This window comes from Phacochoerus africanus, chromosome 16 (genome assembly GCF_016906955.1).
Source record: "Phacochoerus africanus isolate WHEZ1 chromosome 16, ROS_Pafr_v1, whole genome shotgun sequence".
NCBI classification, from domain to species: Eukaryota; Metazoa; Chordata; class Mammalia; order Artiodactyla; family Suidae; genus Phacochoerus; species Phacochoerus africanus.
In genome coordinates, this window is record NC_062559.1 from 37718053 (window position 1) to 37739852 (window position 21800).

Consider the following 21800-nt stretch of genomic DNA (forward strand, 5'->3'; position numbering starts at 1 on the left):
TGAGGAATCTCCATACTGCTTTCTACAGTGGTTTCACCAATTTACAATGCCACCAACAGTGTACTAGGGTTCCCTTTTCTCCACACCCTCTCCAGTACTTAATGTTAGTAGACTTTTTGATGATGATCATTCTGGCTGGTGGAAATGGTTTGTTTTTAAAAAGGTATTTGATGTCTCTCTAAAAAGCCATTTCCATCATAACCATATTAATTAAGAATTAGGATATTACTTGATAGTATATTCTACATCTACTTAACTGAAAAAAAACTGTTGCGCTTGTGTAATTGAGTGTCCTAAAATTTTCTATATTACTTAAAGTCAATGAAAATTAATGATTCCATGCTATCCAACATAATTTGGTAGAGTTATTGTAAAATCTCTGAGGTATTTAGAATAGAGAAAAGTAAAGAACTCTGACAGCAGCAGCTTTTTCTACATTGAAACAGTGTGATGCCTAACATCCTATGGCAGAGCAATTGAGTTTTTGTCTGTAGTGTTGTAGTATTCAAAGTACCTAGGTGGACCAAATATGCTAGGAAATAAATTCTCATTTTCTTCTTCCTGGTTAGCAAACTTTACACAGCTGTAGTATCTCAGGGGTCACAAACTCAGATGCCTGTGGAATCTTAGTAGAGATCATAAATGATTGCAGAGAACTGGGTGGGCACCATGGGAAACTGGAAGCTAGACAGCAGTTACTTAACTTGAGATGCAGTTTGGGGCCAGTGTTATTATAGCCTCAGAAGTTTTAAGTGAAGGTAGATAAATTTTATATGAGGCCTTCTGATTTGTAAATGTTGATAGCTGATTTAAACAAAAATGGTTCAGACTGATGAAAACCTGTTTGTGGGCCACATTCATCCCTTGGGTTGCCAGTTGGCCACCTCTGATTCACCAGATCTGTTAAACATAAACTCTGTTTTATTGAGACCAATGATAGCCTAACATAAAGAATTTTAAATATGGTTCTCGGAAAATAAGGTCTTGGTTTTAAAGTTTATAGTAAAAATGGAATAGGAAATTCATTGTTGCATTAAAACACATGAATAATAAATAAATAAAATCATATGCTCTTAAGCCAGACAGGTGTTCATTTTCCTTTTTTGATAGAAACAACATAATTAGAAAACAAATACCTTCATTGATAGCAAGATGTCTTGATGTAAAATTTCTTTTTTTTTGTCTTTTTAGGGCTGCACCTGCAGCATATCCTGTGGCATATGGAGGCTCCCAATCTAGGTGTTGAGTCCGAGCTATAGCTGCCAACCTACGCCACAGCAATGCAGTATCTGAGTGACGTAAGCGACCTACACCACAGCTCATAACAACGCTGGATCCTTAACCTACTGAGCAAGGTCAGGGATCGAACCTACATCCTCGTGGATACTAGTTGGGTTCATTAACCACTGAGCCAGGACAAGAATGCCGAAAATTTGTTTTTTCCTGGAAGGACTTAGATTTTTATTCTTCCTGAAAGGCTTTTTTTTTTTTTTTTTTAACTCAATAAATCTTATTACATTTATAGTTGTACAACCATCATCACAACCCAGTTTTATAGCATTTCCATCCCAAACCCCCAGCCCAGCCTCCCCACCCCCCTGCCAATCTCCTTTAGAAGTTTCTCAAAGTCTGTGAGTCAGTATCTGTTCTGCAGAGAAGTTTATTGCATCCTTTTTATAGATTCCACATATAAGTAATAGCATATGATTTTGGTGTCTCACTCTCTGACAAACTTCACTTAGCATGATAAATTCTAGGTCCATCCATGTTGCTGCGAATGCCATAATTTCATTCCTTTTTATGGTTAAGTAACATTCCATTGTGTATATGTACCATTTTCATTATCCACTCCTCTGTTGATTGACATTTAGGTTGCTTCCAAGTCTTGACTATTGTATATAGTGCTGCAATGAACATTAAACTACATGTATCCTTTTGAGGCATGGTTTTCTCTGGATAGATGCCCAGGAGTGGGATTGCTGCATCAAATGGTAATTCTATTTTTAGTTTTTTTTTGAGGAATCTCCGTACTGTCTTCCATAGTAGTTGTATTCCCACCAACAGTGTAATAGGGTTCCCTTTTCTCCATACCCTCTCCAGCATTTATTGTTGGTAGACTTTTTGACACTGGCCAATCTGGCTGGTGTAAGGTGGTGCCTCATGGTAGTTCTGATTTGCATTTCTCTGGTAATTAGTGATGTCAAACGTCTTGTCACTTTTTTTGTGGCCATCTGTATGTCTTCTTTGGAAAATTGTCTTCCCACTTTTTAATGGGGTGTTTTTTGGGAGGCGGTATTGAGCTGCGAGAGCTGTTTCTGTGTCTTGGAGATTAATTCCTTGTCAGTCACTTTATTTTGCAAATATTTTCTCCCATTCTGTGGGTTGTCTTTTCATTTCATTTAAGGTTTCCTTTGCTGTGCAGAAACTTTTAAGTTTCATTAGGTCCCATGTGTTTACTTTTGTTTTTATTGTCATTACTCTAAGATGTGGATCTGAGAAGATACTGCTGTGGTTTATGTCAGAGAGTGTTCGGCCTTTGTCTTCCCCTTAAGAGTTTTATAATATCCAATCTTAAATTTAGGTCTTTCATCTATTTTGAGATTATTTTTGTGTATGGTGTTAGAAGTGTTCTCTTGGTAAGTCTGGCTAAGGGTTTATCAGTTTTGTTGATCTTTCCAAAGAACCAGCTCTTTGTTTTATTGATCCTTTCTCTGGTTTTCTTTGTTTCTGCTTCATTGATTTCTGCTCTGATCTTTACGATTTCTTTTCTTCTAGGAAGTGTTCTAATTTCATTCTTTTACATGTAGCTGTCTAGTTTCCCCAGCACCACTTATTGAAGGGACTGCTTATTCTCCATTGTATATTCTTGCCTCCTTTGTCACAGATTAGTTGATTATAGGTGTGTGGGTTTAATTCTGGGCTTTCTATCCTGTTTCACTGATCTAGAGTTGTGTTTTTGTGCATGTGTCATATGGTTTTGATGACTGTAGCTTTGTAGTATAGCCTTCAGACAGGGAGCCTGAGTCCTCCCGCTTCATTTTTCTTTTTCAGGATGGCTTTGGCTATTTTGGGTCTTTTGTGCTTCCAAACAAACTTTAAAATATTTTGTTCTAATTCTGTGAAAAATGTCCTTGGTTATTTTAATCTTCAGATTGCCTGGGTAATATAGTCATTTTGGCAATATTGATTCTTCTGATCCAAGAGCATGGTATATCTTTCCATCTGTTTGTGCGGTCTTTGATTTCTTTCATCAGTGTCTTGTAGTTTTTCAGAGTACAGTTCTTTTGTCTCTTTGGATAGGTTTATTCCAAGGCATTTTTTTTTTTTGATGTGATGGTAAATTAGATTGTTTTCCTAATTTCTCTTTTTGATCTTTCATTGTTAGCATATGGAAATGCAGTCAATTTCTGTGTATTAATTTTATCTCTTGTAACTTTACCAAATTTCTTGATGAGCTCTGACAGTTTTCTGGTGGCGTCTTTATGACTGTCTAGGTATATAGTATCATGGTGTGTGCAAACAGTGATAGTTTTACTTCTTCCTTTCCAATTTGGATCCCTTTTATTTCTTTCTCTTCTCTGATTGCTGTGGCTAGGGCTTCCAAAACTGTGTTGAACAGTAGTGGCAAGTGTGGACATCCTTGTCTTGTTCCTGATCTTTGTGGGAATTCTTTCAGCTTTTCACCATTGAGAATGATGTTAGCTCTGGGTTTGTCATATGTGGCCTTTATTATTTTGAGGTAGGTTCCCTCTGTGCCCACTTTGTGGAGGCTTTTTTTTTCTTCTTTTTCTTTTTTAGATTAGAAATGTGTGTTGGATCTTGTCAGAGGCTTTTTCTGCATCTGTTGAGAGGCTTATGTGGCTTTTATTCTTCAGTTTGTTAATGTATATCACACGGATTGATTTGTGGATATTTAAAAATCCTTGCATCCCTGGGATAAATCCCACTTGATCATGGTGTACAATCCTTTTAATATATTGTTGGATTTGGTTTGCTAGATTTTGTTGAGGATATTTGCATCTATGTTCATCAGTGATGTTGGCCTGTAATTTCCTTTTTTTGTGCTATCTTTGTCTGGATTTGGTATCAGGGTGGTGGTGGCCTGGTAGAATGAGTGTTCCTTCCTCTGAAGTTTTTTGGAATTGTTTCAGAAGGATAGGCGTTACCTTTTCTCTAAATGTTGGATAGAATTTGCCTCTGAAGCCATGTGTCCAGGACTTTTGTTTGTTGGAAGTTTTTAATCACAGTTTCAATTGTAGTTATTGTGATCAGTCTTTTCATCTTTTCTGTTTCATCTTGGTTTAGTCTTGGAAGATTGTACTTTTCTAAGAATTTGTTTCTTCAAGGTTGTAAATTTTATTGGCATATAGTTGCATGTAGTAGTTATGATCCTTTGTATTTCTATGATGTACATTGTAACTTCTCCTTTTTCATTTTTTTTCTTTTTAGGGCCGTACCTGTAGTATATGGAGGTTCCCTGACTAGGGGTCTAATCGGAGCTACAGCTGCCGGTCTGCAGCACAGCCACACCAGATCCAAGCCATTTCTCCAACCTATGGCACAGTTCATGGCAATGCCTGATCCTTAACCCACTGAGCAAGGCCAGGAATTGAACTCGCAACCTCATGGTTCCCAGTCAGATTCATTTCCGCTGCACCACAATGGCAACTCCATCTCCTTTTTCATTTCTAATTTTATTGATTTGAGTCCTCTCTTTTTTTCTTGGTGATTCTATCTAAGAGTTTATCGATTTTGGTTGATCTTTCAAAGAAACAGTTTTTAGTTTCAGTGGTCTTTTCTATGTTTTTTTTTTTTTTTGATTTCTATTTCATTTATCTCTGCTCTGATCTTTTTGATTTCTTTCCTTCTTCTAACTTTAGGTCTTGTCTGTTCTTCTCTCTAATTGCTTTAGGTGTAAAGTTAGGTTGTTTATTTGAGCTTTTTCTTATTTCCTGATGTAAGCTTGTATTGTTATACAGTTTGCTCGTAGAATTGCTTTTCTGCATCCCATAGGTTTTGGATTGTTGCGTCCTTGTTGTCATTTTCTTATAGGTATTTTTTAATTCCCTCTTTGATTTCCTAAGGGATCATTGGTTGTTTAATAGCATGTTGTTTAGTCTCTATGTGTTGTTTTTTGGGGTTTTTTTTGCAGTTTTTTCCTTTTTTTTTTTTTTGGCTTTTTGGCTTTTTGGCTTTTTGCCATTTCTAGGGCCTCTCCTGTGGCACATGGAGGTTCCCAGGCTAGGGGTCGAATTGGAGCTGTAGCCACCAGCCTATGCCAGAGCCACAGCAACTCAGGACCCGAGCCATGTCTGCAACCTACACCACAGCTCACGGCAATGCCGGATCCTTAACCCACTGAGCAAGGGCAGGGATCGAACCCGCAACCTCATGGTTCCTAGTCGGATTCATTAACCACTGAGCCACGGTGGGAACACCAACAATTTTTTCCTTTTTGATTTCCAGTCATAGAGCATTGTAGTCTGAAAAGATGCTTGATATGATTGCAGTTTTCTTAAATTTACTGAGGTTTTATTTGTGGCCCAGAATGTGATCAGTCCTAGAGAATGTTCCATGTACACTTGAGAAGAATGTGTAGTCTGCTGCTTCTGGATGGAATGTCCTATAAATATGTAGTAAATCCATCTGGCCTAATGTGTCATTTAAGGCCTCTGTTTCCTTGTTGATTTTCTGTCTGGATGATCTGTCTATTACTGTAAATGGGGTGTTAAAGTTCCCCAGCTATTATTGTGTTACTGTCAATTTATCCTTTTAAGGTTGTTAGCCGTTGTCTTAAATACTGAGGTGATCCTAAGTTGGGTGCATATATATTTACAATTGTTAATGTCTTCTTCTTCAGTTGATCCTTTGATCATTATGTAATGTCCTTTGTTTCTTATAATACTCTTTATTTTAAGGTCTCTTTTCCTAATATGAGAATTGCTACTCAAGCTTTCTTTTGATTTCCATTTGCGTGGAATATTTTCTTACATCCTCACACTTTCAATTTGTATGTGTCCTTTTCAGTTTGAAGTGCATCTCTTTAAGACAGCATATATAGGGATCTTGTTTTTGTATCCTTTCAGGCAGTCTGTGTCTTTTGGTTGGGGCATTTAGCCCTTTTACATTTAAGGTAATTATTGATATGTATATTCTTACTGCCAAATGGTTTTGAATTTGTTTTTGTTGGTCTTTTTTCTTCCCTCTTCTCTTGTGGTTTGATTACTATCTTTAGTATTGTATTTGGTTTGCTTCTTCTTATTTGTGTGTTTATCTAGTGTAGATTTTTGGTTTGCAGTTATCCTGAAGTTTTGATATGAGTGTGTATGTTTGTGTATATATATATACACAAACACACACACAAGAATGTTTTAAGTTGTTGGTCTCCTAATTGCAAATGCATCGCCAGTGTTCTGCCTTTGTAGCCTCCTCTTCTCATGATTTCTGGTTTTGGTAGCATGTTGTGTGTGGATGATCTCCTACCTTTACTATAAGTATGCCTTTACTGGTGAGGCTTGTCATTTGTATTATTTTTGTTTCTAGTTGCATCCTTTTCTTTCTCACCTAGATAAATTTCTTTAGTATTTGTTGTAAAGCTGGTTGAGTGGTGCTGAATTTTCTTAGCTTTTGCTTGTCTGTAAAGCTTTTGATTTCTCCTTAAAATCTGAATGAGAGCCTTGCTGGGTAATCTTGTTTCGAGCTTTTTTCCTTTCATCATTTTAAGCATATCACGCCACTCCCTTCTGGACTGCAAGGTTTCTGCTGAACAATCTGCTGATATCCTTATTGTGTTTCCCTTGTATGTTGTTTGTTTCTTTTCCCTAGATGCTTTCATTATTTTCTCTTTGTCATTGATTTGGGTCAGTTTGATTAATATGTGTCTCCACGTGTTCCTCCTTGAGTTTATTTTATTTTATTTTTGCTTTTTAGGGCCATACCCACAGCATATGGAGGTTCCTAGGCTAGGGGTCGAATTGGAGCTACAGCTGCCAGCCTACACCAGAGCCATGGAAACTCAGTATCTGAGTTGCATCTGTGACATACATGATGAACACCACAGCTCATGGCAACGCTGGATCCTTAACCCATTGAGCAAGGCCAGGAATCGAACCCGCAACCTCACGATTCCTAGTCCGATTCATTTCTGTCATGCCATGACAGGAACTCAGCCTTGGGTTTGTCTTATATGGTACTCGATGTGCTTCCTGGATTGGAGTGAGTGATTCCTTCCCCATGTTAGGGAAGTTTTCGGCTGTTATCTCTTCAGATATTTTTTTCTGGCCCCTTTCTTCTCCTTCTGGCACCCCTATAATACAGATGTTGGTGTGTTTAACATCTTCCCAGATTTCTCTTAGACTGTCTTCATTTCTTTTCAATCTTTTTTCTTTTTCTGTTCCACATAAGTATTTCCATTAGTCTGTCCTCCACCTTGCTTATTCATTCTTCTGCCTCCTAAATTCTGCTGTTGATTGCTTCTAATGATCTTTTTATTTCAGTTACTGTATTTTGCATCTCTTCTTGCTTAATCCTTAAATCTTGTATTTCTTTGCTCAGTGTTTCTAATAATTTTATCAAACTTTGCCTCCAGCTTATTTGCAAGATCTTTAGTCATCTTCACTAACATCAGTCTAAAGTCTTTTTCATGGAGGTTGCTAATCTCCAGATCACTTAGTTGTTCTGGGTTTTTTTTTCCCTGCTTCCTAATCTGAGTCATAATTTTCTGCCTTTTCATTTTGTATAGTTTTTTTGGTCTGATCTCCTTTTTTCAGTGGAGTTGTAGCCTCTCTTGCTTCTGAGGTCTGCCCCTCCTTTTAGCTAAAGTTGGTAAGGGAGCTTGTTGTAGGCTTCCTGATGGTAGGTACTGGTTCCTGCCCACTGGTAGGTGGAGCTGATTCTTATCCCTCTGGTGAGTGGGGCTTTGTCTCTGGGTGAAATTAGTGGAGGATGTTTAGGCAGCCTGTTGACTGATGGGTGGGGCTTTGTTCCCACCCAGATCATTGTTTGGCCTGGGGCTTCTCAGCCCTGGTGGGTGGGGCCAGATTTTTCCAAAATGCCTACTTCTAGAGGAGCACATGCTGATCCTTATTCCCAAGACCATTGCCTCCAATGTCCTTCCCCCACAACCAGCCACAGTCACCCCCTGTTTGCTCAGGAGATCCTCCAAGAACTGCAGTTAGGTCTGACCCAGATTCCTGTGGAGTCTCTGCTTTGCCCTGGGACCTAGTATACATGAAAGACTGTGTGTACCTTTCAAGAATCAGGTCTTTGTTTCTCCCAGTCCTGTGGGGCTCCTGCGCACAAGTCCCACTGGCCTTCAATGCCAAATGCTCTGGGGGCTCCTTCTCCCAATATCAGATCCCCAGGCATGGGGACATGATGTGGGGCTTAGAACTCTCACTCTCGTAGATGATACTGTGATAAAGTTACTTTCCAGTCTGTGGGCTGCCCACCTGGCAGGTATGGGGTTGCTTATATCATGTAATTGACCCTCCTGTTATTGATGTGGCCTCCTCTTTGTCTTCTGGAGTAGGGTTTTGTGGGGGTTTTTTGGATAGTTTGAAGTCTATTTTCTTGAAGGTTGTTCAGCAGTTGGTTGTAATTTGGTTACTTTTATGACAAAATGTGAGCTCCAGTCCTTCTACTCTGCCATTTTTTTATGTTCCTTTGCTAACATTTCATTTTTAGTGTACAGAAATGCAACTGATTTCTGCATGTTGATCTTGTATCCTGCTAGCTTGCTGAATTCGTTGATCAGTTCCAGTAGTTTTTGTGTAGAGGCCTTGGGAGTTTTCTATATATAATATCATGTTATCTGCCTAATAGTAAGGAAGATTGTCTTATAGTCAGAGATGGAAACATCCCAATCAAATTGTATGTCCTTGGAAGAAGATGTGACCTTGATGACCTATTGAAACAACATTTCCATTGATTTTTGCCTTTGAAAACTTGCATGACTGCACTCTTAGCTTCTTATTTTAACAGGGTCATTCCTCCAGAACAGCTTGAATATCTGGCTGCTTCCTTGTAGGTGGTGAAAGAGTCTGCAATACTAAGCTATTTACAAATACCTTCTCCTAGTAGCCATTATCCTCTCACTTTACCCTTACCATTGTGTACATCCAGACTACCTCAACTCTTAGGTGGGAAAGGCCGTAGGTGACATTTTTCTTTGTCATACTGTGTTTTCATTGAAGGCAGATTCTGTGTCTCGGATCTATTTATTTCCTGGCTTCTGCATATGTAGAATATAATTTATTGAAGCATTTTCTTCTTTTAATTAGAATCTGGTCATAGTTTGCAGTGTATGTTATGGAAAACTCAGTTATTGGCAAAAGCATTTTTGCTTCAGTTTCTCTTGCTCTCTGTGCTGCTGTCATTGTCTTTCTAAGGTACAAATCTGATTGCATCACTTGCCTTCCTGAAAAACTTTGGGGCTTCTCATAATTCAGGATAAAGTCCAAAATCTTTATCATGATAGGGCTTATGCTTAGGTTTCCAGAGTCAAATCTACACTCTCACAGCACCTTGTGCAAGTTAACTGTCGTGTAATTTATCATATTTATCATCCTTAAGTTTCTTTTTTCACCTTTACCACTAGATTGACCTCCTTTATAAAGATGTATTTTATTTCCACTGTTCCCAGAACTCATTGAGAGTTTGTCACTAAAGGAATCGCCTTGTGCCTGTGGAGCTCAGGGACTCTGTATTTCACTGTATGTGCTTTGTGTATGCTTTTAACAATATTACTCCCTTTTGCCTGGAATGCCTTCTGTTGGCTCTAGGTCCCCACTTAACCTTTCTCTACGTTTTCACTTTATTCATAACATCCACTAGAGTATTACTAAATTATGTTGGTTTAAATGTCATCTCTATCAGTTAATGGTAAGGAATTTAGTTTTTAAAATATAAAAATGGGAGTTCCCATTGTGGGGCAGTAGAAATGAGTTCGACTAGTATCCATGAGAATGCAGGTTCGATTCTTGGCCTCACTTACTGGGTTGGGGATCCAGCATTGCCGTGAGCTTTGGTGTATGTTGCAGATATGGCTTGGATCTCACATTGCTGTGGCTGTGGTGTAGGCCAGAAGTATCTCTGATTTGATCCCTAGCCTGGGACTTCCATATGCTGCAGGTGTAGTCCTAAAAATATATATGTGTGTGTGTGTGTGTGTGTATAAATAAATATGGACAAAATCAGTGATTGGCACAAAGATAGTGACCATAAAGATAATGAATGGTCCTTATTAATGGTATGCTAGAAATTTAGTGAAGTACTCTATAAACACTGGATCCAAATTGGTGACTTTAGGGTCAAGTTCACCTTGCACATAGATGCTTTTTTTTTTTTTTTTGTGGGTGAGCTCAGTTTTTTAAAACATTGGTATATAATGTTTTAATCTGTTGCATCTCCTAGATTTCTTTTTGTTTTGTGTTTTTGTTTTTATATAATTTTTTCCCCATTATAGCTGGTTTACAATGTTCTGTCAGTTTTCTGTTGTATAGCATGGTGACCCAGTTACACATACATGTATACATTCTTTTTTCTTCCCAGATTTCTTATACTCAGTGACTTTACACAGAGGTTACTGCTTGCAGCTGAAGGTATTTGGATGTGTAACAATTTCTCTAGTGTCCCATCAGTTTGTGGCTGTAATACCTTAAATGGAGGCCTAATGACCTGATTGAGTAATCCACATCTTTATATATCTGGTTTGCTTCCAAGAAGCAGTATCCACCAGCGAAAAATTAATTCAATACATGGAATTTTGTTTTTCATCCTGAGAATGTTAGAGTACCAGAATGTGTGTGTATGTCATGCTTAATCTGAAAGAAGCATTTTCAGACCGCTTTGATGAATACTGAATGAGAAAGAGGGCCATATAAAGTGGGAAACGCAAAATGTTGTATTCATCACATGTGGTATCATAATAAAGGCTAGAAGAGTCTTGCTTAACTTTGTTTAACCCAACATTTTAAAAACAATTGGCCATGGAACCCTTTTAAAAATTGTATCTTGTCCACCACTTTTTGAAACAACAACAACAACCAACCAGTTTGGAAATCACTGACTTAAAGAAAAGGACTATGTGATCTCCTGGGGGTTATTCAGTACTTGAGGTGAGGGGTGAAGGAAGTTGGAGTTTTAGATGGTAGAACTTACTAAAAATGGGAGGAATGAAGAGAGGATTGGGATTGAATAGAGGTCAAATCTCTTTAAGTTCTAAAACCAAAACCGAGCAGTCTTTTGCTAAAATTTAAATACTCTATACAGTCATATAGGAAATAGACTACAAAATTATAGTTTTTCTCTCTCTCCCTCTCCCTCCTCTCTTTTACTCTCTATCTCTAATTTCATCCTCACACCAATTTTGTGAGGTAAATAGGGCAGAGATTTCCATCTCCATTTACCCACTGAGGGAACTAAATCTGAGAAAGGTAAAATGACATACCTAAGATCACACAGTCGGTAAAAGATAGGGCACTAATGTAAAACCAGATCTTTTGACTTCTAGTCTTTCCACAGTATCACTTGGACTCATCATATTAGTGTCCCTATTGTATATAGCTTTTCATTGAGTGAAAACTGCAATTGAAGAGAGAAATAGGTTTTTAGCACATGACTATTGAAGTGGCTCATGATTGATGGTCAGATTTCCAAGTTGTTAAACAGCAAACAGAATCACAAGTAAACCAAAAGTAGATCACTCAACAGTGTTGAGATTTTTTTTTTAGAAAGTTTGTTATATCATCTAAGACAATGCTGTAAATTGTATATAGAGATTTTTCATTTTTTGAATTACTGGTTGAAATATTATACTGTGATTTGAATACTGTAATTCGATTACTATTACTTTTTTAATAACAGCTTTATGAAGGTATAATTCACATGCCATATTTGCCCATCTAAACTGTGTAGTTAACTGATTTTCAGTATATTTTGAATTATGCAGTCATTACCACTATCAAATTAGAGGACATTTCATCACCCCAAAAGGAAACCCTGTACCCATTAGAAGTGACTCACCATGTCCCACCAGCTCTACTGCCCTAGCCCTAGACAGTCATCAGTCTGCTTTCTCTCTCTATGGATTTCCTTATTCTGAACATTTCATATAAATAGTTAGACAATATGTGGTGTGGTGTGACTAGTTTCTTTTACCTAGCATGTTTTCAAGATTAATACATATCATAGCATATATCAGTACTTCTTTGTTGAGTAGTATTATATATATATATAAAACATTTTTTAAATCCATTTATCTGTTGATAGACATTTGGGTTGTTTCTACTTTGGGGATATTATGAACAATGCTGCCCTGAACATTTGTGTACAGATTTTTTTGTGGATATATATTTTCAGTTATCTTGAGTACATACCTAGCAGTGGATCATATCGTAGTAGATCGTATGGTAGTGAGACCTATGGGAACTGTGTATCTAACCGTTTGAGGAAGACTTTTTCCAAAGTGACTATATCATTTTATATTCCTGCCAGCAGCATATGAGTTCCAATTTCTCTACATCCTTGTCATTTTTTGGTCAACTCTTGTTTTTGTTTTCATAGCCGTTCTAGTGGTTATGGCGTGTGGTTGTGATTTCCATTTCTCTCATGACTAATGGTGTTGAGCATCTTTTCATGTGCTTATGGGTTATTTGTATATCTTCTCTGGGAAACTGTCTATTCAGATCTTTTGCCCATTTTTTTTTTTCCTTGTTAAGGCCACACCTGTGGCATATGGAAGTTCCCAGGCTAGGGGTTAAATTGGAGCTGCAGCTGAGGCCTATGCCACAGCCACAGCAACACCAGATCTGAGCTACATCTGCAAGCTGTGCCACAGTTTGGTGGCAATGCTGTGCTCTTAAACCACTGAGTGAGGCCAGAGATCAAACCCGCATTCAGAGACAGTGTCAGATCCTTAACCTGCTGACCCCCAACAGGAACTTCCTTCTCCATTTTTTAATTGAATTATTTGTATTTTTATTACTGGAGTTGTAGGAATTCTTTATATATTTTAGATACAAGTCACTTTTCAGATATGAAATTTGCAAACATTTTCTCCTGTCCTGTGAGTTATCTTTTCACTTTGATGGTGTCCTTTGAAGCACAAAAGTTTGGAATTTGGATGAAGTCCAGCTCTCTGTTTTGTTATTTGTACCTTTGGTGCCATATCTAAGAAACTGCTACCTAATCCAAGACCATGAAAATTTATGCCGATGCTCTCTTGTAATACTTTTGTAACTTTAGCTCTTACATTGATGTCTTTGATCCATTTTGAGTTAATTTTTGTGTATGATAAGCAGGGGAGCAGTTTAATTTTTTATGTGTTTTTAAAAATATTTTACTGGAGTATAGTTGACTTACAAAGTATTGTCAATTTCAGGCATACAGCAAAATAAATTAATTCTGCATATGCATATATCCATTCCTTTTCAGATTCTTTTCCCACATAAGTTACCACACAGTACTGAGTAAATTACCCTATGCCATACAGTAGGTCCCTATTACCTGTCTATTCTCTATATAGTAGTGTGTATATATCAATCTCAACCCCATAATTTATCCCTCCCTGCCACATTTCCCCTTTGGTAAACATAAGTTTTTGGTTTCAAAATATGTAAGTCTCTTCCTGTTTTTTACAGTTCTACTCTTAGATTCCACATATTAGTGATCTAATATGGTATTTGTCTTTCTCTGTCTGACTTATTCACTTAGTATGATAATTTCTAAGTCCATCCATGTTGCTGCAAATAGGTTATTTCATGCTTTTTACGGCTGAAATGTCCTCTGTGGACATTTAGGTTCCTTCCATGTCTTGGCTGTTGTAAATAGTGCTGCAGTGAACATTAGGGTGTATGTACCTTTTCAAGTTATGGCTTTCTCTGGAGAGATGCCCAGGAGTGGGATTTTTGGATCATGAAGTAGTTCTGTATTCAGTTTTCTGATAAACCTGCTTGCTGTCCTCCATAATGGTTACACCAATTTACATTCTCTGCAACAGTGCAGGAGATTTCCCTTTCCTCCATACCCTCTCCAGCTTTTATTATGGACATTTTGATAATGGCCATTCTGACTGATGTGAAGTGTTACCTCATTGTAATTTTGATTCACATTTCTCTAATAATTAGTGATGATAATCTTCTATGTGCTTTTTGGCTTTTTCTCTCCTTTGGAGAAATGTCTTTTTTAATTGGATTGCTGTGGTTTTTTTTAAATGTAAATCTGTATGGGATGTTTGTATATTTTGGAGATTAATCCCTTGTTGCTCACTTCATTTGCAAAGATTTTTTTTCCCATTGTTAGGGTTGTCTTTTCATTTCATTAATGGTTTTCTTTGCTGTGCAAAAGCTTTTAAGTTGAATTAGGTCCCATTTGTTTATTTTTGTTTTCATTAGGAGGTGGATCTGAAAAGATACTGTTGTGGTTCATGTCAAAGAATGTTCCTGCCTGTTTTCCTCTAGGACTTTTGTAATATCTGGTCTAAATTTAGGTCTGTAATCTATTTTGAGTTTTTTATTGTTTGTTTGTTTGTTTGTTTGTTTTAGCTTTTTAGGGCCACACCCACGGCATATGGAGGTTCCTACGGGTCAAATCAGAGCTACAGTTGCTGGCCTACACCACAGCCACAGCAACACAGGATCTGAGCAGTATCTGCAACCTATACCACAGCTTATGGCAATGCTGGGCCTGTAACCCACTGAGCGAGGCCAGGGATTGAACCCACAGGGATTGAACGGTTCCTAGGCAGATATGTTTCTGCTGAGCCACAGTGAGAACTCCAGGAAGTGTTCTAATTTCATTCTTCTTCATGTGGCTGTCCAGTTTTCCCAGCACCACTCATTGAGGAGACTGTCTTTTCTCCATTGTATATTCTTGTCTCCTTTGTCATAGATTAAATGACCATATGTGCATGGGTTTATTTCTGGGCTTTCTGTCCTGTTCCACTGATGTATATTTCTGTTTTTGTGCCACTACCATACTGTTTTGATGACTGTAGCTTTATAGTATTTTCTGAATTCAGGGAGCCTGATTCTTCCAGCTCTGTTTTTCTTTCTCAAGATTGTTTTGGATGTTCAGGGTCTTTTTTTTCCAAACAAATTTAAACATTTTTGGTTCTAGTTCTGTGAAAAATGCCATTGGTAATTTAATATGGATTGCACTGACTCTGTAGATTGCCTTGGGTAGTGTAATCATTTTGACAATATTGATACTTCCAATCCAAGAGTATGGTATATCTTTCCATCTGTTTGTGTCGTCTTTGATTTCCTTCAACGCTGTCTTGTAGTTATCAGAGTACAGGTCTTTTGCCTCTGTAGATAGGTTTATTCCTAGGTATTTTATTTTTAAGCCCACATCCCTAGCATATGGAGGTTCCAAGGCTAAGGGTTGAATTGGAGCTATAGCTGCTGGCCTACACCACAGCCACAGCAATGCAGGATCTGAGCCACGTCTGTGACCTACACTACAGCTCACAGCAATGCCAGTCCTTAATCCACTGAGCGAGGCCAGGGATCAAACCTGCACCCTCATGTGTGCTAGTGAGATTCATTTCTGCTGAGCCACAACGGGAACGCTAGTGTTTTATTTTTGATGCAATGGTAGATAGGATTGTTTCCCTAATTTCTCTTTCTGATATTTCATTGTTATAGAAATGCAACAGATTTCTGTGTATTAATTTTATATCCTTCAACTTTACCAAATTCATTGATGAGCTCTAGTAGTTTCTGGTAGCTTCTTTAGAGTTTTCTATGTATAGTATCACATACAATACTACTTCAGTACAATTTTACTTCTTTTCCAATTTGGCTTTTTTAAAATTTCTTTTTCTTTTTTGATTGCAAGGGCTAGGATTTCCAAAACCAGTGTTGAATAAAAGTGGTGAGAGTGAACATCCTTATCTTATGCCTGGTCTTAGAGGAGTTCTTTCAGCTTTTCACCAAAGGGAATGATGTTAGCTGTGGATTTGTCATATATGGCCTTTATTATGTTGACGTAGGTTTCCTCTTTGTCCACTTTCTGGAGAGTTTTTTTAATCAGAAATGAATGTTGGATTTTGTCAAAAGATTTTTCTCCATCTATTGAGATAATTATATGGTTTTTATTCTTCAGTTTTTGATGTGGTATATCACACTGCTTGATTTGGGATATTGAAAAATCCTTGCATACCTGGGGTAAAACCCACTTGATCATAGTGTTTGAATCTTTTGAATATATTGTTGTATTTGGTTTGCTAATATTTTGCTGAGGATTTTTGTATTTTTGGTTATCAGTGATACTTGTCTGTAAATTTCTTTTTTGTGATATCTTTGTTTTTGCTGTCAGGGTAATGCTGGCCTCAAAATGAGGTGCAAAGAGTTCCTTTTTCTGCAGTGTTTTTGGAATACTTTGATAAGCATAGGTGTTAATTCTTCTCTAAATGTTTGGGTGAGTTCACCTGTGAAGCCATCTGGTCCTGGACTTTTGTTTGTTGGAAATTTTTAAATCAGTTTCAATTTCCATACATGTTAATTGGTCTGTTCATATTTTCTATTTCTTCTAGGTTCAGTCTTGGAAGAGTGTACCTTTATAAGAATTTGTTCATTTCTTCTAGGCTGTCCATTTTATTGGCATATAGTTTCTTGTAGTTGTCTTTTATGATCCCTTAGATTTCTGTGTTGACAATTGTAACTTTCCCTTTTTCATTTCTAATTTTACTGATTTGAGTCCTCTTAAGGAACCTTATAACCTTGCTTGGTAGAGTATTCTTTCCCTAGGAAAGGAATATTATGGATGGCAGATTGAAAGTGATGGTTGAAATAATTAAGCTGCTGCATGTTTGAATCCCCCGCCAATATTGGGAGTATAGTTTTCTGATTAACTTAAATGATCATATTAGTGGGGAAGAGACATTTGATGTGAAATCTGTGCCCTCTTCAGAGTATTAACCATGTGGAGGTGTGTGAAAGCTTGATTCTCAAAGTGGCATAGATATTCATTCTCTGAACTCTAGGAGGAGAGGGTGAATTCTCTTTTCTCCTTTAAAAAAAAAAAAAAAACAACTTTGTAGAGAAATGTGGGTCAAAGTTTGTGGATCAAACTTTCAGTTTTAAACTAAGTTCTAGGTATCTAGTGTACAGCATGATGATTATAGGTAATAATACTGTATATTTGCAATTTGCTAAGCTCTTAGATGTTTCCACCACATCAAAAACAGAGTAACTGCGTGAGGCAATAGATTAATAATTTGCTCATAGTAATCATTCCACAGTCTACACATACACTGTCACCACATGGTACACCTTAAAAAACATTACACTGTACAGCCTAAATACATGCAATTTTTTTTTGTCTTTTTTTTTTAGGGCCACACCCATGGCATACGGAGGTTCCCAGGCCTAGGGGTTGAATCGGAACTACAGGTGCCAGCCTACGACACAACCACAGCAATGTGGGATCCGAGCTGCATCTGCGACCTACAGTACAGCTCAGGGCAACACCGGATCCTTAACCCATGAGCAAGGCCAGAGATTGAACCCACAACCTCATAGTTACTAGTTGGATTCACTTCTGCTGTACCACAACGGAAACTCCTATGTATGCAATTTTTATTAGTTAATCATACCTCAGTAAAACTGGAAAAAATAATGACTTTTTCCTTTGCATATTGTAAAGACTTTTAAAACTTCTGTAAGGTACAAGGAATTAAACATCAATGCAATGCATCACCCCTTCCCAAAAATGAATGCCACATCCTGTAGCCTTTGGGTATATCCTTCTAGGCTTATTTGTGCCTTTTTAAAGTGCTTATTGCCTTTTCCTTTTTACAAAATTGAGATCATACTTGTAAAATTTTTGTGCCCTCTAGAGATTGCATAAGGAAGCAGAAGTTGTAACATAAAAATATTCGCTAATAAAGTAACCAGTGAACATTTCTGATTTCTCTCTTAAAGCTTGAATTTATTCACTTTTTCAACCACTGTCTCTGTCTCTATGCTGGGGCCTATTTAATGCAGATAGATTGGGGAGTCAGAGAAGGATTCTAGAGATCTTTATGATCACTGACAAATCTGTCTAGGTTGGACTTGTTGAAAAACTAATGAAAAAAAAGATGACAATAGGGTGGGTACTTCACCGAAGAATGATCAAGCATGACATAATATTAAGATAAGCTTTTAGGAACATCCATGTAGCACCTGTGTAGGGTTGCTACCATGATGGTGCCATGTAAGCCATGAAGTGAAAGAAATGATACACAATTATATAATCTTGATGGAAAAATTACACCCCTCCAAAAAAAACCTACTATTTTTATTCATTCTTTGATGTACATAATAGTTCAGAGGTAAAGTTTGCCTCAATGTCGTTAAACTGCCAGGGTAAATTTTTTTTATTGTTTTTTTGTAGCTACACTTGCAGAAGTTCCTGGGCCAGGGATTGAACTTGTGCCACAGCAGAGACCCAAGCCACTGCAGTGGCAATGCCAGATTATTAACCCACTGAATCAAATGGGAACTCCAAGTTTTTTTGTCTTTTGTGTGTGTGTGTGTGTGTGTGTGTGTGTCTTTTTGCGATTTCTAGGGCCACTCCCACGGCATGTGGAGTTTCCCAGGCTAGGGGTCTAATCAGAGCTGTAGCCGCCAGCCTACGCCAGAGCCACAGCAACGCAGGATCTGAGCTGCATCTGCAACCTACACCACAGCTCACGGCAATGCCAGATCTTTAACCCACTGAGCAAAGCCAGGGATCGAACCTGCAACCTCGTGGTTACTAGTCAGATTCGTTAACCACTGAGCCATGATGGGAACTCCGGAACTCCAAGTTTTTTTAATCTTATAGGGTACTTTTTCAATATAAATTTTCAGTATAAAATCTTTATTCCCTGTTATGAATATGAATGAATACCTATTATGAATGTGAATGCTTAACAGCCTCCTACTAAGTACCATTTATTGATGGTAACAAGGAACATCTGTATTTAAGTTTTTCTTAATTCTCTAGACTGTTTTATATCTGCCATAATGAATAGGAACCAGATAACCACATTTTCCTACTGAGTAAGCATATGCTAGAAAAGCTAATTTTATCCAAAGTTAAGTACATACTTTCAAAGCCTATACATTTTCTCAATAAAACCATGAAGTAGACATTGTCGTTGCTATCCCTTTTATCAGCGAGGAGGCTTACTAACAAGTTTAGTGACTTACCAAGCGTCACACAACCAGAAAGTGACAAAACCAGGACATCAGCTCAGGTAGTCTGACTCAAGAGTCAGTACTTTTAATCTCTGTAATAGTCTGACAACAGCTAGAAACTATAGACTTCATGGAAGATGTATCTGAATTTTCTGGCTTCTGTTATCATTCATATAAGACATACTTGAATTTTTGAGTTTCTTTCCCAAAATACCTTTTAAGAGCATTTTCCTTCCTTAGGTTTTCCCCTTTTGTGGCTTTCGCATAAATACTGTTCATTATTTGTTACCAGTTTTTTAGTCTTTGTTTCTTTGTATTTGTTTTTAGAGAAAAATATTTCAACTTTCGTATTCTTTTGATGTAAAAATTTATGAAGGATGAAAAGTAGACAGTACCCTGTCATGTCTGAAAGACAAAAGTGTTTTTAGTAATGTTGAGACTATGTTTTCTGCCAGAGAGTAGCCTAGGAAAACATCAGCTTCTATAGGATCATCACAGGAGAATGGTTGATTCTTTTGTGTGTTCCTAAAAAAAAAAATGAGAATTTTTTTCTTTAATGTCACTAAACTAAAATTACTATTTGGAAATAGTCTTGAGATATACTTTCTGAGTTCTCCTGCAAGACCATCAGATGGTCCTAAAGAAGCTAAGGAGCTTCTCTGCTTTAGCTTCTAGGCCTCTCAGATGTTGACAGTTGTGCAGTGCTTGAGCCCCTTTATATATCCTTCAGTGTGTTGAGGAGATGTATGTACACAGATATTTGTAAAAATTTGTGAAAATGATTGAAAGCTATTTAGGATTAGAGCAATGTAGTACCTCAGCTGCAGTTTAATTTGGAAATTGATAAACACAGAATGGGTCATGATAAGAATTCCAGCTCATGATTCATCTCAAAGTAATAGGCTGTTTACTTTCATTCTCTGTTTCTTTTATAGTCCATCAATATTATGGAACTGACTTTACAAAAGTATGGAAGTTATGAAAAATTTGAACAGGCCACTGGTGGTAGCCTGCTATCTAAAACTCGAATCTGGAGTCATGTTAGGAAGTACATGATGAAAGAAGGCTGCATGGGTGAGGTATGAATTTTTTTTTTAGTAATTCACCAATTACTTTTTTATGGGTGCGCCTGTGAGATAAGGAAGTTCCTGGGCCAGGGATTGAATCCAAGCTGCAGCTGCGGTAACACTGGGTCCTTAAACCCACTGCACTGGACAGGGGATTGAACCCATACCTCCTCAGTGACCGGAGTCACTACAGTTGGATTCTTAACCCATTGTGCCACAGCAGGAACTCCATGAGATATGAATCTTGAGTGAATGTCGACACGTTGACTAGGTACTTTAACTCTCAGTCAGTGCATTTGTCCCTGGTAGGTTTTATTTCCTGAACCCTGTTTTACTCATTAGTCACCCAGATTTCTAAGTATAAGTTCCTGTTGCATTGAGTTGTTATGTTTATTGTTTTCTATTTTTCTTTTCTTAGTACCATTTTTATATAGTTCATGAGATTATATGGGTTGGTTTATGAAAAGTATTAATGAAGAGATTTGCCATAGGGGCTTCTCTTATTAGTGCCCAGTTCCTAGTGTTCAGCTTTGAAATAAGCCTTGGCCTAGCAGTGAATAGGACTCTGGCCCCTGCACCTTCTTTGCATCATTTCAGCCAGGGGACTATATTGAGAGCATAGCAGAGGCACAATTTAAGTTCTCTGTGTCTTCCTTAGCACAGCCATCTACTTTTCTTTCAATCCAATAAAGGTTCTTGAGTTCCCAAAGCTTCAGAATCAGAAGGGTCAAAAGTGATCGGCTCTGCGTTTCATCATCTTGGTTTCTTTCTGGGAGATAAAAGTTGGTGTAAATAAAAGAAAAGGGTGTTACTTTATTGGTCCATTCCATTGTTTTCTGTGAAAGCTTTTCCGCCCTGCCTGCTATGTTTATATATATGTATTTATATATGTATATATTTTTTTCTTCTTGGTCCTTAGATTGTAGTTCATCTCACTGAGGACCTGCTTTCCCGAGCTTCCATGACAGTAGTGAATGGATGTCCAACACTGACCATCAATGTTTCCACTGCACGTGAACACTGGCTGGAGGGAATGCTGAGGCATGAAATAGGTAAGGGGCAGCCTTTCTCCTTTCATTCACTTGTGATGGCAGAAATTACTTCAAGGACATACTCTTTTGTACTGGGCTTTTTCTTAGCAATATTTGGTAAAAAAAAGTGGAGTCCCTGTTGTGGCCCAGTGGGTTAAGAACATAACGTTGTATCCATGAGGGTATGGGTTTGATCCCTGGCCTTTCTCAGTGGGTTAAGAATATGGCATTGCCATGAGCTGAGGTGTAAGTTGCAGATGTGGCTCGGATCCTGCGTTGCTGTGGCATGGGCCAGCAGCTGCAGCTCTGAGGCCCCAAAAGAAAAAAAAGTAATGAGATTGTTAGGTTACACTAGAACAAAAGCTAAGACATGAATGTCTCACTTCAAGTTAGATTTTTTTAGGGTGCTGAGTAGCTGTATTAAGCTTGAAAAGTCATTTAACTCCTCTGGGTTTCAGTTCCCCCACCTTCAACTGAGGGCGTTGAATTAAGTGATCACTGAGATTCTTCTTAAATATCAAGTCCGTAATTCT

The 21800-nt window shown here is 37.8% G+C and overlaps 1 protein-coding gene across 2 annotated transcripts in view; it reads left to right on the plus strand.

Annotated features, from left to right (window-relative positions):
- MATCAP2 (microtubule associated tyrosine carboxypeptidase 2) overlaps positions 1-21800 on the plus strand; it is a 62943-nt gene that overhangs the window by 22123 nt on the left and 19020 nt on the right. The window contains exons 3-4 of one of the 2 annotated variants that reach the window (XM_047763657.1): positions 20105-20248; positions 21156-21288. In XM_047763657.1, coding sequence (XP_047619613.1) covers positions 20105-20248; positions 21156-21288 — 277 coding nt within the window. The remainder of the gene's footprint in view (positions 1-20104; positions 20249-21155; positions 21289-21800) is intronic. The other variant, XM_047763658.1, reaches the window with a different exon arrangement.